The sequence below is a fragment of the Gopherus evgoodei genome, chromosome 10 (genome assembly GCF_007399415.2).
Source record: "Gopherus evgoodei ecotype Sinaloan lineage chromosome 10, rGopEvg1_v1.p, whole genome shotgun sequence".
NCBI lineage: Eukaryota > Metazoa > Chordata > Testudines > Testudinidae > Gopherus > Gopherus evgoodei.
In genome coordinates, this window is record NC_044331.1 from 31080854 (window position 1) to 31105431 (window position 24578).

Below are 24578 nucleotides of genomic sequence, written 5' to 3' on the forward strand. Positions count from 1 at the left end.
GTCTGTATTAGCATCTCAACCAAACATTTTTGGTCTTTCCTCATAAGTGAAACCTTTCAGGGACTTTATAATTTAGTTGCTCTTCTCTGAACCAATCCAATGTACCAATATTTCTCTAACAATGTGGTGCCCAGAACCAAATACACTATTTCCCTTAATACTCAAAGAAACATAATTCAGAATGGCTGACTAATACATGCTAAAAATTTGCTTGTATGGTATTCCTTTACTGTTCTGTCAACTGGATTTCAATTTTTTAAACACCGTGTTCATTCCTTACAGTTGTTCAAGCCTCTGTTTTATAATTTTCTTGTTATATGACTTTGTAAGCCTGTCTTTTTATGAAGCAGTTCAAAAAGCTGAGAGTCAGCTTATTGTTTCACTCTTTTATTAATGGACCTTTTTGTCATCATTACTGCCCCCCCATGCCTTTGTAAAACCACCTCTCATTTTACTAATCTTCATTATATATAGTCCTCCTTGCTTCCTCTCTCCATTCCTCATGTTTGTGCAGAGACATTTTAATATATTGATATTCATTCATCTATTTCAGCAAATTCTTTCTTCTGCCTTATTTTTTATGATGGAAATACGTCAGACCTTTTGACAGCAGTGAAAGCTCCCCTCCCCTTCATAAACAACCCCCTCCCAATTTAAACCCCACTTATAGTCAAATCAGTTTTAACCTAGGAGTTTGGTTATCTAGTTATTCAAAATACTCAGCATGCAAAGGGGTTAGGACTCAGTATGCTGTCAACCATTTTTTTAAAAAGTATTTTTAAGTTGTGTTTTGGGGTTTTTTTAATCAAATGTGAAAGCCTGCAATGCAGTTAACTTTTAACAGACAGAGTTTTCAAGGGCCTTAGTGCAAGTCTATATTTTTTAATAGTGGGATCCCAAACTTTTACCCTGGAGTTTCATATTAAGACACTTAACCTTTAACACTTGTTATTCAGTGGCTATACTGATTAATATGAAGAAGGGTGCAAAGCATCCAAACCTCCCTAAATAAAGGAAACTAGCTAAATAAAGTGGAAAAAAGTATCAGTCTAATACCAGGAAACGTTTTGCTTTAGCCAAATACACAGCTTAAAAGATGGTTTTTCTATGGCAGTTTCTATGATTAAGCTATTCAGAGATATTACGCTGCACATTTTTACAACGTAGCTGCTTATTTTTCCAGTAAACAGTCACAAGCTGTTCCAGACACGGAACAGCAGTCACCACTTTCATGTGACTTGAACAGTTAAAGAGTTATCCCAGGAAACAAGAGAGTAGTCTGTATGAACTCCGACAGGAAACTAGAACAAATTACAGGGTTACCTCCCATTATATATGAAGCGTATTCAAGTAATAAAAAAATCTACCCAAATTAAATTCATGATTCACAAAGATAACATAAGAGCCCAGAGCTTATTAGTGATTAATCTCTCCATTTGAAAACATAGAATTTTAGAGAATTACAGATTTCTGAGATTCTGGTAAACATTCACAATTTTTTTTACTTGATTTCATAGCATCTTGGATGCAGCATACAGCTATGTGTTTATTTTCTAGGTAAATGAAAATATTGTTCTGTTAACTGTATAGTTTGCAGACATGAACACGCTACGTCTTCCTATCATAAAACATGTTAGATATATTGGTTAGAGCTATATAAACAAAATGTAATTTGTTAGATAAATGAAAAAGCAATATTGTACTCAATGGAACAAGTCTCAAATATTTTATTCCATTTTTTCCTCCTCATACAAAAAAAATATTACGCAGTGCATAGATAGGATTTATGGCATGCACCTTGCCTTCATATTTTTTCTTGTAAGGTGATCCCTAATTGGAGAGACCATAGTAGATTATAGGTAAGGTTAAGATTTTGTCAGAGTTATTTTTAGTACAAGTTATAGACATGTCGCGAGCAATAAACAAAAATTCATGGAAGCTTGCGACCAGTCTGGGGAGGAAGCAGGGAGCGTGAGAGGGGCTGACTGCTGCCGCACGAACTGACAGGTGCAGCCCTGCTGTGTGGCTGAAGCCGAAGAAGTCATGGAGATCCGTTAAAGTCACAGAATCTGTGACCTAATCACATCCTCACTTATCGGTAATGCTGAAACCAGCTTTGCCTCTCAAGGGGAAAATGGATGAGCCTCCTAAATGCAGTGGATAGGCGGGGAGATGATCTCAGACATGGAAAACAGAGGAAGACTGTAATTATTCATCATGGCTACCATCCCAGCCATCTCCTGGGAACCTAGAATCCACCATGACATTACTGGGCTTCACTGTCCTGATCATGAGAAATATCTTGACCAGACTGGGCCAGAGAGATGTGACTCAGATAACATTGCCACAGGTTCTAGCTAAATCTCAAATACCACCTGGGATATTAGACTGTCAGTCATCCTGTCCCACCCCCATCATGTGTTTTCCTTCCTCACATTACTTCTTCTCTTTCCTATCTCTCTCCTTTTGCCTTTTACCTAAGGAGAGTCTGGTCAGGTTGGCCAAAAGTGAATATTTTGCAACACCGCTGTGAGCCTGTGATCTAAGAGGCAGATTATAGCAATGCTCTGAAAAGCCCAATGTTGGTACAAGTTTGCCAGATCTCAGTGTGGCTAATAAAACTGTGTGGCACATCTGCTATACTGACTATTTGCTTAGTATCACCATTCTGTATGCACTTTGTGCCTTTCACTGGAGGCTTACAAACAAAGCCTCACAACAACCCCCCGGAGTGGAAGGCATATTCCCTATTTTCCTGATGGCACAGCAAGATTTATCTACTTTTCTCATATGCACAGAAAGTTTGTGGCAAAGCCAGTAAGAGATCTTGGATTATCTGACTCTCAGACCTAAGCTATACACAAATTAGAATTATTGAGTTTAACAAAAAAAAACCCAGTTCCACTAAAACACCATGCCCCCAAATTCTCTCCTCTCTATAGTAAAACACGTTTTTTAAGGGGCAATCCTTTCACCTTCAGCCAGCATTAATATGTGCCAGCTGGGGACTGAGCACTGACATTGTAAAACACCTGGAGAATTGAGATATGAAGTACAGCTGACTTACCAGATTGCTGGTAGCTACAGAGCCATTTTATTGCTGAACAGAGACTCTACTTAAATTGCCAACATATGGCAACTTCAATGTGTGAAGAATTTGATATTAGCTGGGTGTAAGTAGGTCTGTGAAATTAGAATCTTTGAGCAATTCACATTAAGTCTTACATATATTATTCAAGTTTGAAAGATAGCAAAACATATTAGGAAGGGTTTCTTCATTTTACACTGACATTGGAAGAGAAGACAACACGTAGAATAAACCTTTTCAATAAAATTGAAGTTATGGATCAAAAACTGATCTGAGTTCCAGAAGGAAGTAAGGCTGACCAACTGAAGATTTAAAAAAGGGAGGGGCAACATCAGGATAGGGGTGTACTATAGACCACCAAATCAGCAGAAGGTGATGGATGAGGCATTTTTTAAACAACCAAACATGCAAAACACAAGACTTGGTAGGAATGTGGGACTTTAACTACACAGACAGCTGTTGGAAAAATAATACAGACAAATACAAAATCTCCAGTAAGTTCTTCGCATGTATTAGGGACAAACTTCTTTCAGAAGGTGGAGGAAGTGATCATGGGGACTGCCATTTTAGACTTGATGCTGACTAACAAAGAGGAACTGGTAGCAAATCTGACGGCTGAAGGCAATTTGGGTGGAAGTGATCATGAAATGACAGATTTCATGATTCTAAGGAAAGAAAGGAGTGAGGACAGCAAACTAAGGACAACACATTTCAACAAACTAAAAAACCTAGTGCCTAAGGTGTGTTGTGAAGAAAATCTAAGAGAAAAAGTAGTTCAGGTGCTCGCAGTTTCTCAAAGACAATATTAATAGCACAATAGGAAACTATCCAGATACGAAGGAATCTCAACAACAAGGCAGCAATATGATTCCACCCGGAGGTCTTTAATTACCTGATCAAAAAGTGAAAACATGGACAAATTGCTAAGGATGAACACAAAAGAAAAATGCAAGCATGTAGTGACAAAATCAGAAAGGCTAAAGAACAAAACGAGTTACACACAACAATGGACACAAAAGGCAATCAGAAGAGGTTTTATAAACACATTAGGATAAAGAGAAAAACAAAGTGAAGTGTAGGTCCACTACCCAGCTGAGAAGCAGCGCTAATAATGGAGGACATCAAGAAAACTGAGGTGTTTAAAGCCTGTTTTGCTTCAGTCTTCAATAAAAAGGTGACCAGAGGCTTAACAAGGGGGAAAGACACACAAGCCAGAACAGGGAAAGGACAGGTTTAAAGACTATTTAGATAAGTTAGACGCATTCAAGTTGGCAGGGCCTGAAAAAATTCAAGTCATGTCAAACCAAACTAATTTCCTTCCTTGAAAGTGTTACTGGCCTAGTGGATGGGGAGAGCGGGTTGGGGGGCAAGTAGTAGACAGGATATATCTTCATTTTAGTAAGGCTTTTGACACAATTCCTCATGACAATCTCTTAAGCAAACTAGTCAAATGTGGTCTAGATTGCGGTTCTCAACCTTTTTCTTTCTGAGCCCCCACCCCCAAACATGCTAGAAAGACTCCAGGGTCAAGTGGAGGGCAGCCTCAGGGTTCTGGGCTTCAGACACCAGGTGTGGGTGTGGGATCCCCACAGGGCTTTAGACCTGCAGTGTGCCAGGGCTCCAGGCTTCTGCCCTGTGGCAGAAGGGGTGGGGAAGGCCTCCATAGGCATAGTTTGACTTCTATTTCAGGGGGCCAGATATGCACGGTAGGGTGAGGAGGGAGTGCCACCTCCACCCCCTGACTCGCCTCAGTAGGCCACTCACCATGTTGCGGGACGGGGAGGAGGGGTGCCTCAGCTCAAAAAGTTTTAAAATCACTCAGGGTGCAAGCAGGAAGTAGCTAGGGACTGTGTGCGAGCAGGGGTATAGCTCAGGCTGCAGGGAGAGGGGTAGTAGGGGCTGTGTACAGGCAAAGGGTAGTGCAGGAAGGGTGAGCTAGGGGCTGTGTGTGAACGGGGGGGGGAGTAGCTCATGGTGTAGGGAGTCGCTGCTTCCCAAGGGTTCTGCTAGCTGGATCCAGGTCCCCCACCCAGGCAGCTCTTACCAGCAGTGCAAAGAGTGAAGGGGGGCTGGGAGCTGAGGAGCAGCTGCAGCCCCAAGCACCAACAGTAGAGAAGACCACTTCATGGCAGCCGCTGCCCCACACTGGCTTCTGGCCTGGGGCTGGGACTTGTTCAGGGGGCAAGGCCTTGGCGGGAGAGACACAGAAGTGGAGGGATGGAACTGCCCCTGAGATTGTCCCACTCTGGTTAAGGCACCACAGTTTGTGGGGGGCCACATCCCCTGTGCCCCTTCCAACTCTGCCCATGGGCTCAGGACCTCAGCTCTGTAGGCCTCCAGGGCTCGTGGACCCCCTGAAACCTGCTCCTGGCCCCCCAGGAGGTCACAAAGCATCAGCTGGTTTAAATGAAATTACTATAAGGCAGGTACACACAATTCTTTGAAAGAATATATTCAAAGAATAGTTATCAGTAGTTTGCTGTCAAAGTGAGGGAGACTATATCCAGTGGGATCACACAGAGGTCTGTGCTGGATCTGTTACTTCTCAATATTCTCATTAATCACTTGGATAATGGAGGGGAGAGTAATCTTGTAACTCTTGATAAATAAGAGAATGTATCTGAAGTTAACAAGATGAAATTCAATTGAGAAAAGTGCAAAGTATTTGGAAAAATCAAATGCACAAAACGGGGAATTATTGGCTAGGTAGTAGTACTGCAGAAAATCACAAACTGAATATGAGTCAATAATGTGATATGGTTGTGAAAACGGCTACTATAACTCCAGAGTTTATTAACAGAAATGTCAGCGGTAAGACAAGGGAGGTAACTGTACAACTTTACTCAGTACTGGTGAGGCCTCAGCATGAATACTGTGCCCAGTTTTGGTGTCACACTTTGAGAAAGATGTCGTTAAATTAAAGAAAGTCCAGAGGAGAGCAGCAAAAATGATAAAATGCCTAGAAAACCTGACCTATGAGGAACAGTTAATAAAATGGGGCATGTCTTAACTTGAAAAAAGAAGCTTATGGGAGGACTTGATAACAGTTTTCCAATATGTTAAGTGCTGTTATAAAGAAAGAATGATCAATTGCTCTCCATGTCCACTGAAGATAGGACAAGATGTAATCAGCTTAATCTGCAGTGAGGGAGGTTTAGGTTAGATGTTACGAAAATCTTTGAAATGCTAAACAGGGCCGGATTAACTCTACTGTGAGCCAGGACTATTAGATTTTCTGAGGGCCCTGGTGGTTTGGAGAAGGGAGTGGGCTCAGGTCTGGGGACTGGAGTGCAGGAGGGGGTGCAGGCTCAATCTACTTCGTGCGGCTCCTCGGCGGCAGCACAGCAAGGCTAAGGAAGGATCCCTGCCTGCCCTGGCTCCACGCTGCTCTGCTCCCTGAGGTGGCCAGCATGTCTGGCCCCTAGGCAGAAGGGCCAGGCCGCACTGCACACTGCCCACCGTGCATGCCTGCAAGTGCTGCCCCTGCAGCTCCGATTGGCCGTGGTACACGGAAAATGGGAGCTGTGGAGCTGGCGCTGGGGGCAATGCACATTGGGGCTGCAGGGGCACATCAGCGAGGCAGCACTCGCAGCTCCTGCCCATTGGGGGGCGGTGTCATAAACAGATAGCTAAGGGTTAATGTCTCTTTCACCTGGAAAGGAGTAACCTGAAACACCTGACCAGAGGACCAATCAGGAAACAAGACTTTTTCAAATCTGGGTGGAAGGAAGTTTGGATGTGAGTTCTTTGTCTTGTGTCTGTGCCCTCTCAGCTATGAGAGTGATTTTTCTATCTCCAGGCTTTCTAATCTTCTGTTTCCAAGTTGTAAGTACAAAGATAGTAAGACAATAAGGTTTATATTGTTTTCTTTTGTATTTACATGTGTGTAGTTGCTGGAATGTGTTAAATTTTATTCATTTTGGATAAGGCTGTTTATTCATTTTTTTCTTTTAAGCAAATGACCCTGTATTTGTCACCTTAATACAGAGAGACCATTTTTATGTCCTTTTCTTTCTTTTTATATAAAGCTTTCTTTTTAAGACCTGTTGGAGTTTTTCTTTAGTGGGGACTCCAGGGAACTGAGTCTGCAGCTCATCAGGGAATTGGTCGGAGGAAGAAGTCAGGGGGAAAATCTCTTTGTGTTAGATTTACTAAGCCTGACTTTGCATACCCTCTGGGTGAAGGGGGATGGGGGAGAGATCATCTCTCTCGGTACTTGTTTTCTCCAGGACTGGAAACAGGGAGGGTGGAGTCCCTCTGTTTAGATTCACGGAGCTTGCTTTTGTATATCTCTCCAGGAACCCAGGGAGGGAACACCTGGAGGGGAGGAGGGGGAAGGGAAATGGTTTATTCCCCTTTGTTGTGAGACTCAAGAATCTGAGTCTTGGAGTCCCCCAGGGAAGGTTTTGGGGAGACCACAGTGAGCTAGGCACTGTATAAATCCCTGGCTGGTGGCAGCATTATCAGGTCCAAGCTGGTAACTAAGCTTGGAGGTTTTCATGCTAACACCCATATTTTGGACGCGAAGGTCCAGATCTGAGAAAAATGTTATGACAGGCGGGGAGAGAGGGAATGAGACATGTGACAAGGCTTGGGGACCGCTGACCAGCTCGCAGCACAGAGACTTGCTGTGGGCTGGATGAAAAGAAGCTATAGGCTGCATCTTGCCCACAGGCCTGCAGGGCCCCCTTTAGCCCAAGGCCCTGGGCTGCAGCCCCTAAAGCCTCTGGATTAATCTAGCCCTGACGCTAAGGATACTTAAACACTGAAACAGGCTTCCAATGGAGGCTGTGGAATCCCTGTTACTAGAGATTTTTAAGAACAGGTTAGACAAAAACCTGCCAAGCATAGTCAAGGTCCGTGGGGGGCAACCTGCAGCCAATCAGAGTAATCCGCTGGCAGGCCGCCAGACAGTTTGTTTACATTTGCACGGCTACCCGCAGCTCCCAGTGGCTGCAGTTCACCATTCTGCGGCCTCTGGGAACTGCAGGCAGTAAACAAACTGGTAGCAGGCCAGCATATTACCCTAACAGGCCGCAGATCACCCACTACTGGTCTAGGTATACTTGGTCCTGCCAAAATGCAAGAGGCTGGACTAGATGATCTCTCAAGCCCTACATTTCTACTGTAAAATAAATCAAAGACTAATTGGAGTTACTATTTAGCAATTAGAGTATATACACATCTGTATCCTGGTAGTGCATATTTAGATAGGCATTTTTAACTAGCATAACATTTTATATTTGTTCCAAACACGATGGGCAAAATATGGATTTGAACACAAATAATTAACTTGAACAATTTCTTAACTAAAAAAGTGACATTCAATAATTTAATTATGAAGTTAAACTGAAGTCTTCAGGCATCTTTAGTCATTGAACTGGCTTTTGCTAGTTGTCCTTGTTGGAGAGTAGAATACTAAAATAGTGTGGGTTTAATAGCATGAGCTAAGCATTTAAATGTAAATTTTCTCTCATTCACTTCTAAATGAATCTTTTGTTCAGTATGCTCAGTAGAGACTTTGAAGTTCAAACGGAAAAAAACTCTGATAAGATTCTACTTAAGCTCATGAAGTACTTTTTAAAGCTCTTTTTAGGGAATTTTCCTGAGCTCTTACAATGTATTAGAAGTACTACAAAAGATCAAGAAATAATGGCATGCTTGTTAAATGATACCACCTGTTAAGATTTTATATAGTATCGTTTCCCCATGAATTTAAGTTTATATGTATTCTATATTCAGCATATTACAGTGAACAATTGTGAAAATACTAATATACTATTTTATGCATATTTACATTTAAGAGTTGATTCTAAAATGTGAAAATTAGACCTGTACCCACATTTTCCAATAGGATAGCCTGATACTGTGACTACTAGAGAATGGAAAATTAGTCTGATTATGTGTTAGTATTGAATGGAGAAAACGGGATGCCATTTAAAAAGATAAAAACAACAGACTCTCTCATTTTCATATGGTAGTCTGCATATCAGTTTTAATAATTTTATATAAAGCACAGTGCCTGAAGAGTGCTCAGAGTTTTTAACAGAAGAGATGAAAGCGTTTAAAGGTAAATTTTAGAAATATGCTGAGTGAGAACAAACAAACAAGGTACTGGTGTGGATGGCCTGACTCAACCTTAACTTCCAAGATACTCAGTCAAATGTAATAGATTTATTATTTTTTGAGGTATTGCACAGTATATCAACCTGCTTACTTATATTACACAATGATTCTGCATATACCGAATAATCATCAGTAGCTATTGGAGGAGATGGTTATGTTTTTCAATCAGTTATTTTAAGTTATAAAATAATTTCACCTTCTGTAACTAAGTCATGGATACAAAACAGACATGTTTGGCAACAGCAGCAATGGACATAGAGTTAGAGTAGTGCAAGGTTTGTCAACTTTTACTTCGAACACAAAACTAGATGTTCTCAAGAACTAAGCATATTTTAAGGACTTCTTCTCTGTAAGTCTGTTTAGTTGACAGGAGGGAAAATAAGAAGTGATATAGTAGTTTTTTTAGTAGGCTGTTAAAACTCATTATATGACATTCTGTTCTCTTTCTAGGCTCTCTAGTGACTTATGGTATGAACATTTGCCACTGGTCAGAAGTCACTGGGAGAGAAAAATTAACTGGCAGCATAGTGCCCACTTTTTTTGCAGAATACACAAGGAAAAACAAACAGATTTAATTTTAAAGTAGACTCAAGCAAAACCATTTTTTGGTCTGGTTTCTATACAATCAAATCTAAACTAGATGAAACCATTCATAGTTGGAAAAATAATTCAGACAGATGTTCACTAAATACCTAACATATCTATACAAGTCAGAAACTTTAGAAAAAACAGATCTCAGCATTCTTGACTGTAAATTAAGATCATCGATATGAAATGGTCCATAAATGTAAGTTTGTATCCAGAATCTAAAATTCCAGATAATTCTTAGAAGTGGACAGAACTCATAAATCAGTCCTTTATAATACACCTCAAAAAATAAGTAAGCCGATGCACAGAAACATACCACAAAGTTTACACTGGATCTTAAAACAGGATGTATATGGAGATGTATAATAGCATATAGTGTTTATAAACTGCTGCTCTGCTTATGTTAGGAACTAATAAGTCAAGTGTTTGGTTCATTTTTAATTTTTTTTGTGGTATGAAAGATCAGTTTGCAGAAGTAATATGCCAAAAAAACTGGAAATTAATCTAAAAAATCTCTACAATTTATGGAACTAAAGATTGGTAATATTTGCATAAACTGAAAATATGGTGCAAAAGGAAAAACTTCAGAGAATTATTTCAAACACATATTTTCCAAATAAAATTCCAGTAATTTCTGCAGTGTTGAACAGAGCTCCATACACATGCATGGCACTGACTTAAATTAAGTTAAAACAGTTTCAGGTGCTACACCAATGCCTAACAGCTCCTGCTAGCTTTGGTAATTTTACAATCACAAGTTATTTTCAATTTTTTTTTTTTTAAAGGGGGTGGGTGGAAGGACTAAGATTCTAATCCTGCAATGTGATCTAATATCTAACTAAAAAGTTAATGGGATACCACTTGGCCCTGTGCTAGTGAATTGCATTGTGGAACATAAACCTATTTAATTGACTATGCCTGTGAATGAGTGAAATTGACTATATACAAAGTAAATCTAAAGCCATTTTTCTTTCAGTTATAGTAACGTTAGATGTTACTTATAACATGACATATATATTCAGTGTTACTTTTAAGATCGAATCGGACCTGCTTAAATCTAACAGAGAAAAATACAATACAAAATATGGAAGTGGTTGCGATGTGGCAGAAGAGAACTAAGGAGATCATACTATTTTATTAATCAAGAGTCATGGGTTTTAAAGGAGAATTGGAGGGAGGACATTTAACGACGAGAAACGAGTTTTAGTTTTGCGATGGCTATTTTTAAGGCTGTAGCATGGCAAAATTCAGCCTCTACCACAGTATCCACAACCAAAGTTCAAGATCAAAACTACCTCTTAACTGTTTGACTTCAAGCTGCTAACAGTTAAAATAAAATTAGGGGAAAAATTGTAACTGGCCCTTTTAAGAGGAACAGGATCCAGTGTACCTGTGACTCCTCAGCTGCCTCCTAATTGAGTTTTAAGAGAGGGCACCCTATCCATATAAAATGGGAGAGCCGGACAGACTGAGTAAGAACTATGAATTGCATGTGGTGCATTTCTAATGACACTACTGTGTGTAATAATCCAGATAGTTACTGGAGAAAATGTACATCTATTTAAGAATGAAAGCGATAGATCTGACAGTCTGGTCTGAAGTTAAGGGAAATAGCAAAGATAAGAATACTGGAAAAATATACAAGGAATGTTGGGAATTAAAAAGACAAAATGCAGCCTGACTCAATACACTCCCTCATGCTCATAGGGTTTAAACGCAAGTAAGAGTTTAGTGAAAGAGGACTAGAAAAGAGAAAGAGTTGTCCCATATGACAGATTAAGTATTTTGATTTCTCAGCTCCAAGTCCCAGAGATGCAAAAGGCTGCTCCCACTCTTCCTGTTTTTTCGTCTTTACATCCATCAGTATATATAAACTTTATTTTGTAGCCATTATGACAGCTGAATTGGTGGGAATAATGTTAGCATTAAACTGTATAAGGCTCACTGCAGATCTGTTATATTTTCAGATTTATTATCAGGTATTCTGTGAATTAAAAAGGGTACCTCAGGAAAGAGGAATGATCTAAAATGAAATATTGTGTTTGACTGAGTTAATAAGCTCAGGCATGAACATAGTACCAGCCTGGATTGCAGCACATGCTGGGACACATGGCAGTGAAATAGCTGATAAGGAAGTGAAAAATGCTTTTAAAAATGGAGAAATGGATACAAAAAAAATCCTGAGTAAGCAAGAGTTTAAAAGTTTAGTTTAAAAAGAAAAGTCAAAAATTGTGGACCAAGGAGTACAAAAGAAGAAGATTCTATACAGTATGACCCAAAATAGAGGATGATGCACTACTTCAAAGTTATCAAAAGAATCAGTGAAGGACTCTCATTTAGACTGTTAACTGGTCATTGTGATTTGAAGAATCATTTATATTTATTGAATAGATACAAGGATACGTAACTCATGTAAGGTTAAACATATATATGATCACCTGATATGGGAAAGCAATGAGCGTTCCCAGAAAAAAAAAAAAAAAAAGGCTCCTTATGAAGAATTTAGATGCTTTAAGGTGACAGAATGTGAGATTTAGTGAGAGTATCAGGAAATTGAGGTGATATTAAAGTGTTATTACCTTTTTTAAGGATAAAGAGCAGAGTAAGAGTGCAGTGGCATGAATGTAAGAGGACTATAGTAGGTGGTGGTTATAGATTGAGTCAGTCAGTCAGAGAAGGTTGGAAGATGACTGCTACCAGAGATCAGGAGACTGGAGGTCTTTGGGGAAAGCTGCAGAGAGCAGAAAGATCTCCACAGGACCTCCCTGGAAAGAGAGAAGAATTTTCAGGAAGCTAGTTGAAAGGCTAGCCTGCTGACCTTCCTGAGCCTCAGAGCCCTGGCTAAAGAAGGCTGGAGGCTGAGAGCTGCAGAGGAGATGCCTGCTGGCTCTCTGAGCTGAAGCTGTAGGACCAGAGAGGGCTAAAGATGAGGCATGGGTGAGGGATAACAGAGCTTGTCATAAACAGATAAGAAAAGTTAATAGCACAGAAGTACTTTATATCTCTTTGACTGTAAAGGGTTAACAAGTTCAGTAAGCCTGGCTGTCACCTGACCAGAGGACCAATCAGAGGACAGGATACTTTCAAATCTTGATGGAGGGAAGTTTTTGTGCTGTGCTGTTAGTTTTGGTTGTTGTTCACTCTGGGGGCTCAGAGAGATCAGATGTGCAACCAAGTTTCTCTCCAATCTCCCTGATACAGGTTCTTATAGATTCATAATATAGATTTGAATCTATAAGTGTATGAGTACTAGGTAGATAAAGCGAGTAGGCTTATGTTTGTTTTCTTTATTTGCAAATGTGAATTTAGTTGGAAGGAGTTCAAATGTGCATTTGGCTGAAAGGAGTTCAAATTGGTATTTTGCTGAAAAGATTTTAATTTGTACTTGTATTTTTAGGCTGGGAGGGTGTTCCCAGTGTCTATAGCTGAAAGACCCTGTACCTATTCCATTTTTTTTTAATTTACAAAGATAATTTTTACTGTTTTTCTTTCTTTAATTAAAAGCTTTTCTTGTTTAAGAACCTGATCGTTTTTTTATTCTGGTGAGACCCCAGGGGACTGGTCTGGATTCACCAGGGAACTGGTGAGGAGAAAGGAGGGAAGGGGAAGAGAGAGGTTAAATTATCTCTGTGTTAGGATTACTTGCTGCATGACTGAGAACCCACAATTCCTTAACGTGGTTCAGTCATTAAGACCAGCATATAGTCGATGCAACAGAACAGATATTGCAGGCAAACTGTTGGATACAGAGTATGAAAGAGAAACTGAGCAGTATGCAAAAGGTCTTGAGGGTAAAATTGTTAATCCGAGTCTTGATGGGTGAAGCAATGTCCACAATGATCCTGTTGTAGGTGCTTATGTGACAACAGAAGAAGGGAATGTCTTCCTTACAGAAACAATTGGTACATCAGGAAATGCACACACAACAGAATACTTACAAGAAGTAGCAGTAAAAGCTATAACAAACTGTGAAATAAAATAGTATGCAACTTGGTCACAGACAATGCTACAAATGTATCCAATATGAGAAGAAATTATTTAGAAGAGAGTCCCAAGCTAATAAATGGTTGCAATGCTCATTTGATGCAATTCCTAGCCAAAGACTTCAATGTTCCAGAAATAAAAGCTAATGTTGTTGAAACTGCAAAATACTTCCCTAACAACCACTTTGCAGCAGCTGCTATGAAAAAAGTGGGAGGAACCAAGCTAACTTTCCGACAAGACATGCAATGGAATCAGTAGTGGACTGTTTTGAGCACTCTATCAAGAACTGGACTAATCTGATGACAGTTTGAGAACAAAATTGTGAAAAAATAGATGGCACTGTCACAGCCAAAGTTCTCAACATTGGGCTTAAGAGAAATGCTGAACATGTGCCGATTACCCTGAAGCCTATTTCTGTAGCCTTGAACAAAACGCAGGGAAATAACTGTTTTACTGCTGACACTGTTGAAATGTGGAAGGAACTGAGTGAGATCTTAAAAAGAGAATTATGTAATGTCAGAGTTATATTACAGGCATTACAAAAATTACAAAAAAAGAATAGGACAAGCACTACCTCCAGCTCATTTTCTTGCAGATATTCTCAATACTTGGTAACAGGGTCAAACCTTAACTGCTGAAGAAGAGGAGTTGGCTATGACATGGACATGCAGCAATCATCCCTACATAATGCCAACTATAATAAACTTCAGAGCTAAGGGTGAACCATTCAAGAAATATATGTTTGCTGATGATGTTTAAAAGAAAGTCACATCGGTGAACTGGTGGAAGTCACTTAAGCACTTGGATTCCTACACTGCCACGATCCTTGATTCAGCATCCAGTGGAGGAGTAGAGATCAGCAGCTGTATAGACACAAATAGCAACTGCTGAGCAGAACGCTTGTAATCTGCTTTCCTTTCCACAGCAAGAGAGCTTGGCTGAATCAGGAAGATATTCAGGGTTCCATGCCAAGAAGTAGGAATGGGCTTCAGAAATTTTCCTTATTTTACTGAAACTATAAAGACAAGTTATTCCCTTGAAATGGGAGATTTAAGACTTCCACTGGACAGAGAAATGAGAAAAGCCACACATGTTTTGTGAATTCTCAGATTCCTGCTTCTCCCACTAACCTGCTGTGTGTCTTCAGGTAAGTCACTACTTACTATCTGGACTTCAATTTTCTCATCTGAAAAGTTGGGATAACTAATCTTACCCGCTTTTTATAAAGCATTATGAGATGTGCAGATGAACAGAGCTATGTAAGCAGTAAGTACATATGTTCACCATTTGGATAGACCATAGTGCTCAAGATGCTACTTTACCTCTTGTAAAAACAAAAAAGGACCTTGGTTTTCACTAAGTACTCCTCCAGTAAGCACAAATTGAATATTATAATTTCAGTTTCAAAAGTTACTAGGAATGATACTGTCTACAAAAAGCTTGATTTTAAATCTTCATCTATATGTTTAATTTTACCATTAGGAAGTGGAGTCACAAATGGAAGGTGAACAAATAGCACAGGGATATGTATCAGTCTGCCTGCATCCTGGCTAAACACTATACCGTGATTTAGACTTTACACAAATTTTAGAACATAGACTACGTGTGAGCAGAACAAATGGTCCTGGGTATGAACAACATGAAACAAAACTGTTTTTAAAAACTCCAGTGAGGTCTATTGCCAAGTTGCACGTTCTGTTACACAGCATGGTTGGCAATTCATCTAAACATAAAACAGCTAGAATGTAATTCAGGACACATTTTGTATACTATACAATTTTGAAAATGCTTATGACAATGTCTCAAATGCTATAGAACTTTTTAGTGGAACAGCAACTAGTGTAACCAATTCCCTGAAGACTGCTTGTAAGCAGAAAACTTACATACAAGATTTACCCTAGTACACAATTTGTAAAATCATTAGTCATAACTACAACTCTTCAAAAATAAGCCAGCTAGTATTCTATTAACTAGGTATGTCACACTGCGGGGACTGTCTGCCAGACTACTTGTTGTTTCTCTACTCTGCTCATTAGAAATGTTACCTGTTCAGATCAATAAACTAATAAAACAAAAGAGGAGAAAATATTGCTGAGGCCAGTGTTCCAAACAACTGTGGCAAGCATTCTTGATCAGGAAAAAGGAATGGAAGAACATAGAGGAAGGTAAAAGAAAACAGATTTTAATTCTGAATATAATTACATATAAAGAAACTTTCAAACTTAATTTGAGAATGAAAATGTCCTGCGCCATAAAATGATTAAGTTTTCACTGTCTACTATTACAGTCCCAGTACTGACAGCAATTCTGGTTTTAAATCCAAGACTCATGATATTTGCTCTTCTTTTCTTAGCACCTCACCTCCCTGGAGTCATGCGATTACACTAGATTCTGAGTTTTCATTTAAAAAAGTAAAAAAGGTAAGCCTCCTGGTGGCAGAGAAAAAGACTGAAAACATGAACCCTAAAGACTCAATTTATTTTTAATAATATCCCAGGATTTTTGAATGCTTGGGGGTGGCAATACTGTAGTCCAGCCACAGCACTCCACCAGCCGTCCCTACTCCCTTTCAAACACAATACAAAACTTAGAAGACAGCATAATGAGTATTTCACCAAACTTCTAGCTTTGGATTCTATTTTCTACTAACTCAATTGTTTTCTAAAAACTACTATATTTTAGGAATTAACAGTTTGGGACACCAGATATTTGCAGTTATCAGAATTACTAAGATTATTACCCTAATTTACAGAGAGTTTCATCTCAAAGAATTATAAAATAACTTACTAACTATATACCACTCTTCAACCCCTGAAGTTTAGCTCTACTAGGTTAACATACGGTGGGTTTTTTAACAGCATAGGAAACATTATACAACAATTATTGTCAGGAAATCAAGAATGCCATATTCAGTTAATTGCAAGGGGAAGGCAAGTAAAGCAGAAGGTAATTAAACAAATTGGAATTTGGACAGAAACTTGGCTTTATGTCTCATTGAGAAGTCAACACCTATAGCACCACAGTGTGTTTGTTTATAGACTTTTCTATGGCACTAACTGTATTTCAGACATGCACATAAGCACATGCTTAGCTTTAAGCAGAGGTAGTCTCATAGAAGTCATTTAATTTATCCTGTGAAATTCTGAATTACTATCCACCCCACTTTATAGATTGGCACACAAAATGAAGCAGTTTGCCCAAGATTACACGGGAAAATAGTGGAAGAATGGAACTCAGATCTCCCAAGATCTTAATCACAACACTACACTTCTGCCCTCACCATGCTGGAGCACTAATTTGAAATTAACTCACCTCTCAGACCAATTACAGAACAGCTCTAGTGATTTCCTGCATTAGCAGCATTTATTCAGAAGGATGGTGACCTCAGGAAGGAATGGCGGTAATGGGAGTAAGCGGGCAAAATACTCAACAAATTCAGAGTACACAAAGGCCTATTCCCTCTTGGGGAAAAACAAAAACTGAATTTATCCTTAAAAAACAAACCTACCCTACACTTTGGTTGTTTGCTACTGTAATGTAGCATGTAAGACGTTGAACAGCATAAAGACTGTTTAACTGTTTTCTACAGATAAACAACAATCTTTGCTGTTTGCAAAGTATCTACATTTTATAAGCCCCAGAACAAGATCCCATACTTTCTTTCATAAGAAGATGCAGTCAATCAATAATTACTCATTCAGGTAAAAATAAAATACTGAAAACTAACCAAAAAGATTCCTCTCCCCGTCCCCGTCCCCCCACAAATTCAGCACACTAAACTTGATCTCAATACACAACCGCATTGCAGTAGTTAGCACTGCTTGATGATTAACAATAGTCAAATACCAGGTAGTAAGTAGGTGAAATAATTAACGTACACACTTGGAACAGTTACTTATTACTTTTCTTGTTCACTTTGAGGGTTGCAATGTCTAAGTCAATTTTAGACTTAGCTGATTACACAGAACCACAGAAATGAAGGGCTGGAAGAGACTTTGAAAAGTCATCTAATCCAACCCTCGGTGCTGTGGCAAGACCAAGTAAATCTAAACCATCCCTGAGAAGTGTTTCTCCAAATGTTTTTAAAAGTTTCCAATGATGAAGACTCCACGACTTCCCTTGGAAGATGTGACGAAGTGGGACTCTTCTTAATGTTTCCTCTGAATACTGTGTGGGTGCCTCAGTTTCCCCTATGCATTTCTCAAGTCTCTAGGGGGTGAGACTGTTGCAGAGCAAAGGGCCAGTGCACATAAATGGCTGACACTCTATCTCCTGACAACTAATGGCTGGGACCCTTTCCTGCAGCAAGGAGATAGCTAAAGATGTTGGAGAACAAAGATCAGGTGACCTTCTTGCCCGGGAAAGGAACAAAGCCCAGAGGAGGAGGAGGGGCTGGAGGGTGAGTCAGTTTTGGAGCTAGCTGAGAATGAGGAGTGAGTGCAGATGTGGGTGTCTGGCTCGCTGCCCCCAGGATGGACCCGGCTGAGGGGTCATGTTCTCTGTACCTACAAGTTCTGTTTTAGACCATGTTCCTGTCATCTAATAAACCTCTGTTTTACTGGCTGGCTAAGAGTCACGTCTGACCACAAAGTGGGAGTGCAGGACCCTGTGGCTTCTCCAAGACCTCACCAGGGCGGCCTCGCTGTGGGAAGCACATGGAGGGGCAGAGGATGCTGAATGCTCCAAAGGTCAGACCCAGGAAGGTGGAAGCTGTGTGAGCTTCTTGCCCTGAAGACAGTCTGCTCACAGAGACAAGACTTCACCAGAGTCCAGACTGGCTTTGTAAAGAGCAGTTCCAGAGCATCGCCCAGGAACTCCATGACAGAAGCCTATTCCAGATCTTAACTAATCTTACAGTTAGAAAGTTTTTCTTAATAATCTAATCTAAATCTCCCTCACTGCAGCTTAAACCCATCATTTCTTGTCCTACCTTCACTGGACATGGAGAACAACTGATCATTGTCCTCTTTATAACAGCCCTTAACATATTGGAAGACTTATCAGGTCAACTCTCATTCTTCTTTTCTCAAGACTAAATATGGGAAGTTTTTGTAACCTTTCCTCATAGATCAGGTTTTCTAAACCTTTTATCATTTTTGTTGCCCTCCTCTGTATTCCTTCCAATTTGTCTACATCTTTCCTAAATTGTGGTGCCCAGAATTGGACACAGTCCTCCAGCTGAGGCCTGACCAGTCCCGATTAGGGTGGGACAACTACCGCCTGTGTCTTATATACAACACTCCTGTTAATACACTCCCAACTGTCTTTGCAGCTGCATCATATTCAGTAATCCTTTTCAGAAGTCCTATCACCTAGACAATTATTCCTCATTTTGTAGTTGTGCATTGGATTTTTCCACCTTATAATAATTTCACCTAGACCACATTTCCCTAGTTTGCTTATGAGAATGTCATGCAGAAATGTGTCAAAAGCCTTACTAAAATCAAGATACATATGACTACTGCTTCTGCACTATACACTAGGTTGGTAACCCTATCAAAGAAAGAAATTAAGTTGGTGCGACACAATTTTTTCTTTACAAATCCATGCTAACTATTCCTTATAATCCCATTATCCTCCAGGTCCTTACAAACTGACTGTTTAATAATTTGTTCCAGTATCTTTCAGGTCCTTCTCCCTCCCCTTTTTAAAGATAGGTACTATGTTTGCCCTTCTGCCACCTTCAGGGACCTCAACTGTCCTCCAGGAGTTCAAAGATAATTACTAATGGCTCCAAGACTGATTCAGCTAGTTCCTTAAGTACTCTAGGATGAATTTCATCAAGCCCTGCTGACTTGAATATATCTAATTTATCTAATTATTCTTTAGCCATGATAACAATATCCCACTAAAGTAAGTGATAATTTAGGTCATCTATTTTTCTTATCTGTATTTAAATATATATGCTTAGATCTGTTCTAGCAAAAATACTCCCACAAAATACAAGCAATGTTTGCAATCAACCACCATATTTATTGCTCTAATTAGTAAGGAATAGTTTGTGATTCAAGTAACAGCTATAGTATGGTAGGCTGATGGAATTTTTAATGTCAGAACAAGATTTTATAATTCCATGTTTCTCTGAGATACTATAGTTCTACCTTCTTAATAAAGTTTTATTTTCTTAATAATGAGGTAGTACACGCAGTTGGACATCTTGGATTCTGATATAAACTACTGATTATAACGCATGATAAAAAGCTACTCCTCCTTTCCATCACAAGCTCTTGAAATAGTATTAGGTATTAGTATTTCAAACTATTTCACAAGTTCAAAAAGCTTAGAATCAGATACTGGATATTCAGTAAGAGAAAAGGAATGAAGACTTTAACACAGAGCTGCCACCCACGTCACACAGGCAGGGCTAACCAGAGGCGCAAAGGTCTGCCCATGTGGAACCGACTGCAAAATCGGAGCCTAAATCTGGTGATCCAAAGAGAGAACCCCCTAAACACTGGGTCACAAAGACTATAAAATTATAGTGCTTACCTGTTTCAGATAAGCAAGTAAATATCAAGGCATGAAATTTTACAATCCTATAACAAAACAAATACCCACCTATGTTTAGTTTCAAGAGTTAACAACTAAACAAAATTAGAAAATCTCTCACAGACAAGAGCCAGAAGATTTTCTTACTGAGTTACAAGCTGCATTCCCTTAATTACTACATTAAGGGTAGAATAAAAGTTATTATTTATTTGTCAAACAGTAGAGAAAAATAGAGTTACGTGCATGCTATTAATCCTAAAAATACTACCAGAGTGAATAGAAGGCACTAAAAAAAATAACCCTGTGTAGACCTCTGTCAAATCCTTGATTAATATTTACCTGGCAAAAGTACTGGTTCCAGCTTTTTAATCCTTGGCTCTGGGGTTATTTTGTCTTCAACCTGAAACAACAGCAACATCACAAAAAAGTAAAATACTTATAAAATTAAAGATATATATAGACTGGGAATGGCTGAGCCATTACAAACATTGAATCTATCTCCCCATGTAAGTATTCTCACACTTATCAAATTGTCTGTACTGGGCTATCTTGATTATCACTTCAAAATTTTTTTCTCTTACTTAATTGGCCTTTCAGAGTTGGTAAGACAACTCCCACCTTTTCATGCTTTCTGTATGTGTATATATATCTCCTAAACATATCACCAATCTATGCATCCGAAGAAGTGGGCTGTAGCCCATGAAAGCTATGCTCAAATAAATTTGTCAGTCTCTAAGGCCTGGTCTACGCTACGCGTTTAAACCGATTTTAGCAGCATTAAACCGATTTAACGCTGTACCCATCCACACAACGAGGCCCTTTATATGATATAAAGGGCTCTTTAAATCGGTTTCTGTACTCCTCCCCAACGAGAGGAGTAGCGCTAAAATTGGTATTACCATATCGGATTAGGGTTAGTGTGACCGCAAATCAACGGTATTGGCCTCCGGGCGGTATCCCACAGTGCTCCACTGTGATCACTCTGGACAGCAATCTGAACTCGGATGCACTGGCCAGGTAGACAGGAAAAGCCCCGCAAACTTTTGACTTTCATTTCCTGTTTGCCCAGCGTGGAGCTCTGATCAGCACGGGTGGCGATGCAGTCCCAAATCCAAAAAGAGCTCCAGCATGGACCGTACAGGAGATACTGGATCTGATCGCTGTATGGGGAGACAAATTTGTTCTATCAGAGCTCCGTTACAGAAAATGAAATGCTAAAGCATTTGAAAAAAGTCTCCAGGCTATGATACAGAGTCCACAGCACAGTGCTGTGTGACATGCGTAACAGAAAGCCAAAGAATCAAATGGACGCTCATGGAGGGAGGGAGGGGGTACCGAGGACTCCAGCTATCCCACAGTCCCCGCAGTCTCCGAAAATCATTTGCATTCTTGGCTGAGCTCCCAATGTAAAGTCAAACACATAGACCCTGAACCATCCCGGACAATCTCGTCAATTTACCTCCTCTCCCCCTCCATGATAGAAAAGGGGAAAAAATCATTTCTTGACTTTTTTATGTCACCCTATGTATACTGTATGCTGCTGGTAGACATGGTGCTGTAGCAGTAAACAGTAGAATACTCTCTCCACCCGTCCCCAGTGGCAGATGGTACAGTGCAGAAGGACTGATAGCCGTCCTCGTCATGAGCCCGTGAGCGCTCCTGCCTGGCCTCAGGTGAGGCCGGCTGGGGTCGCCTGGATAAAAATAGGAATGATTCCCAGTCATTCCCAGTAGATGGTACAGAACGGCTGGTAACCGTCCTCATCATAGCAACTGGGGGCTGAGCTCCAAAAGCCCCCTCCCTTTCCTGCGTAAAGAAAAGATTCTGTACTGCCTGGACTATCATAGCAGCAGGATGCTAGGCTCCTCTCCCCCACACCGCTTAATGTCCTGCCTGGACTATCGTAGCAGATGGAGGCTGCCTCCCCCTCATTTTATCTCACTAACAAGTCAGTGTTTCTTATTCCTGCATTCTTTATTACTTCATCACACAAATGGGGGGACACTGCCACGGTAGCCCAGGAAGGTTGGGGGAGGAGGGAAGCAACGGGTGGGGTTGTTGCAGGGACACCCCCTAGAATGGCATGCAGCTCATCATTTCTGCGGGATCTGACACGGAACAGCTGTGTTCTCTGGTTCTCTAGTACACTTGCCCCATATTCTAGGCAGTACTGACTCTATTTTTAGATACCATAAAGGAGGAATTGACTCGGGGAGTCATTCCCATTTTTGTCTTTGCGCCCCCGGCCGACCTCAACCAGAGACACTCATGACAGCAGCAGACAGTACAGAATGACCCGATAGCCATCTCTGCTGTCATGCAAAGGCAAATGAATGCTGCTGTGTAGCGCTGCAGTATTGCCTCTGTCAGCGGCATCCAGTACACATACGGTTACAATAAAAAAAAGTTGAACGGGCTCCATGGTTGCCGTGCAATGGCATCTGCCAGGGCAATCCAGGGAAAAAGGGCGCAAAATGATTGTCTGCCGTTGCTTTCCCGGAGGAAGGAATGACTGACAACATTTACCCAGAACCACCCACGATAATGATTTTTGCCCCATCAGGCACTGGGATCTCAACCCAGAATTCAAAGGGGTGGGGGAGACTACGGGAACTATGGGATAGCTATGGAATAGCTACCCACAGTGCAACGCTCCAGAAATCGACGCTAGCCTCGAACCATGGATGCACACCACTGATTTAATGTGCTTAGTGTGGCCGCATGCACTCGAATTTATACAATCTGTTTTATAAAACCAGTTTATGTAAAATGGGAATAATCCCGTAGCGTAAACGTACCCTAAGGTGCCACAAGTACTCCTGTTCTTTTTATAGATTTTCTGATCTTCTTGGGGCCACTTTTTTAGTTTAAAAGATTTTGAGTCCTAAATTTCAGGTCCCGATTCTGCAGGAATTTACACGTTTAATGCTACACACTCCATAGACTTTAATTGAACTACTAATAGGTCTGGTATATACTGGGGGGAGGGGGAGTGTCAATCTAAGTTAGACAAATTCAGCTACGTCAACATACTTAAATCTACTCACCGAATCGACTAATACTCCCCTGTTGACTCCGCTTGCGCCTCTCGCTCTGGTGGAGTACCAGAGTCGATGGGAGAGCACTCGGCAGTCAATTTATCATGTCTAGACTAGATGCGATAAATCAAACCCTGCTGGATCAATCACTGCCTGTCGATCCAGCCGGTAATGTAGACAAGCCCATAGTGTGTAAACTTAAGCACATGACTAAGCCTAGACAGGCCCTAAATTGCTGGTCCTACAATAAGATCTATGCATGTGCCTGCACAGACCTCCAGTGATTTAAACAAGGTTCTACTCAAGTGTAAGCATCTATCTGCATGAAGAAACGTATAAGATCAAGGCCTAAATTTGATGATTTTTTTTAAAGGCACCTTATAAACCATTTTATGTTTAAATTCTAGTCCTTAAAAAAACAAAACAAAAACCCCATTATCATTCATTTAAAAAGATACAGAAAATGTCATCTGGCACAATGTAACTATTTACATTTTCCACAGAGACAAGGATGCCCTTCCCAGAAAAACAAAACGAAACAAAAAAAACAAATAGTCATTGCTATTTCACTGAAAAAATGTGAAAAAAAAATCCCGTTTTCTATTTATGGCCATACATGTTAGTATGACACAGCATCCAACTTTTCAACTAGTAAGCCACGCCCCATAAATCTAGATATTAAAATCACTCCTTCTTTAGGGCACTGCAGAAACTCACACTGAAGTTTAGAACCTTTTCCTAATAGTTTTACTGAAACACACCATTTTCTTGTTTTATTGTCAGCTTTTGATTTCTAGTTAGTGACAATAAGTTTAATGAGTACTGCAGCAGCTTAAATATTTGCATATAAGGAACAAGCACTTATGTTTTCTTTTTAAAGTAACCCAATATTTGGCTAGTGCTAAAACAAGGTTCTAGCACTTAATCACTGTAAAAAGGAAAGGAAAGTCATTCACATATAGCTAAAGTTAGTACAAAGCATCCGAACTTTTCTTAGGTTGACAAACTTTAATTCGTTCGTGATTGTGTTTTGGTTAAAAAGTTGTTGCTTCCCTCTAGTTGCAATAGAAATGATCTACATAGAGTTTGTGTCTAATTGGTAGGACAAACCTAGAGAAAAAGGGGGCACCAATGTCCAGACACCGGCCAATTCCCGGGATGCTACTACCTTCGCTCGGGGGACACCACCCAAGGAAAGTTTTCCTAGCACAGCCGCAAAGGGATCTAGCTCACGCGCAGGTGCTATTTAAACACCGCCGAGAGCC

At 40.2% G+C, this 24578-nt stretch overlaps 1 protein-coding gene across 1 annotated transcript in view; it reads right to left on the reverse strand.

Moving 5' to 3' along the window:
* Window positions 1-24578, reverse strand: part of MTMR10 (myotubularin related protein 10) — a 63257-nt gene that overhangs the window by 36965 nt on the left and 1714 nt on the right. The window contains exon 2 of the mRNA XM_030576837.1: window positions 20615-20675. Coding sequence (XP_030432697.1) covers window positions 20615-20675 — 61 coding nt within the window. The remainder of the gene's footprint in view (window positions 1-20614; window positions 20676-24578) is intronic.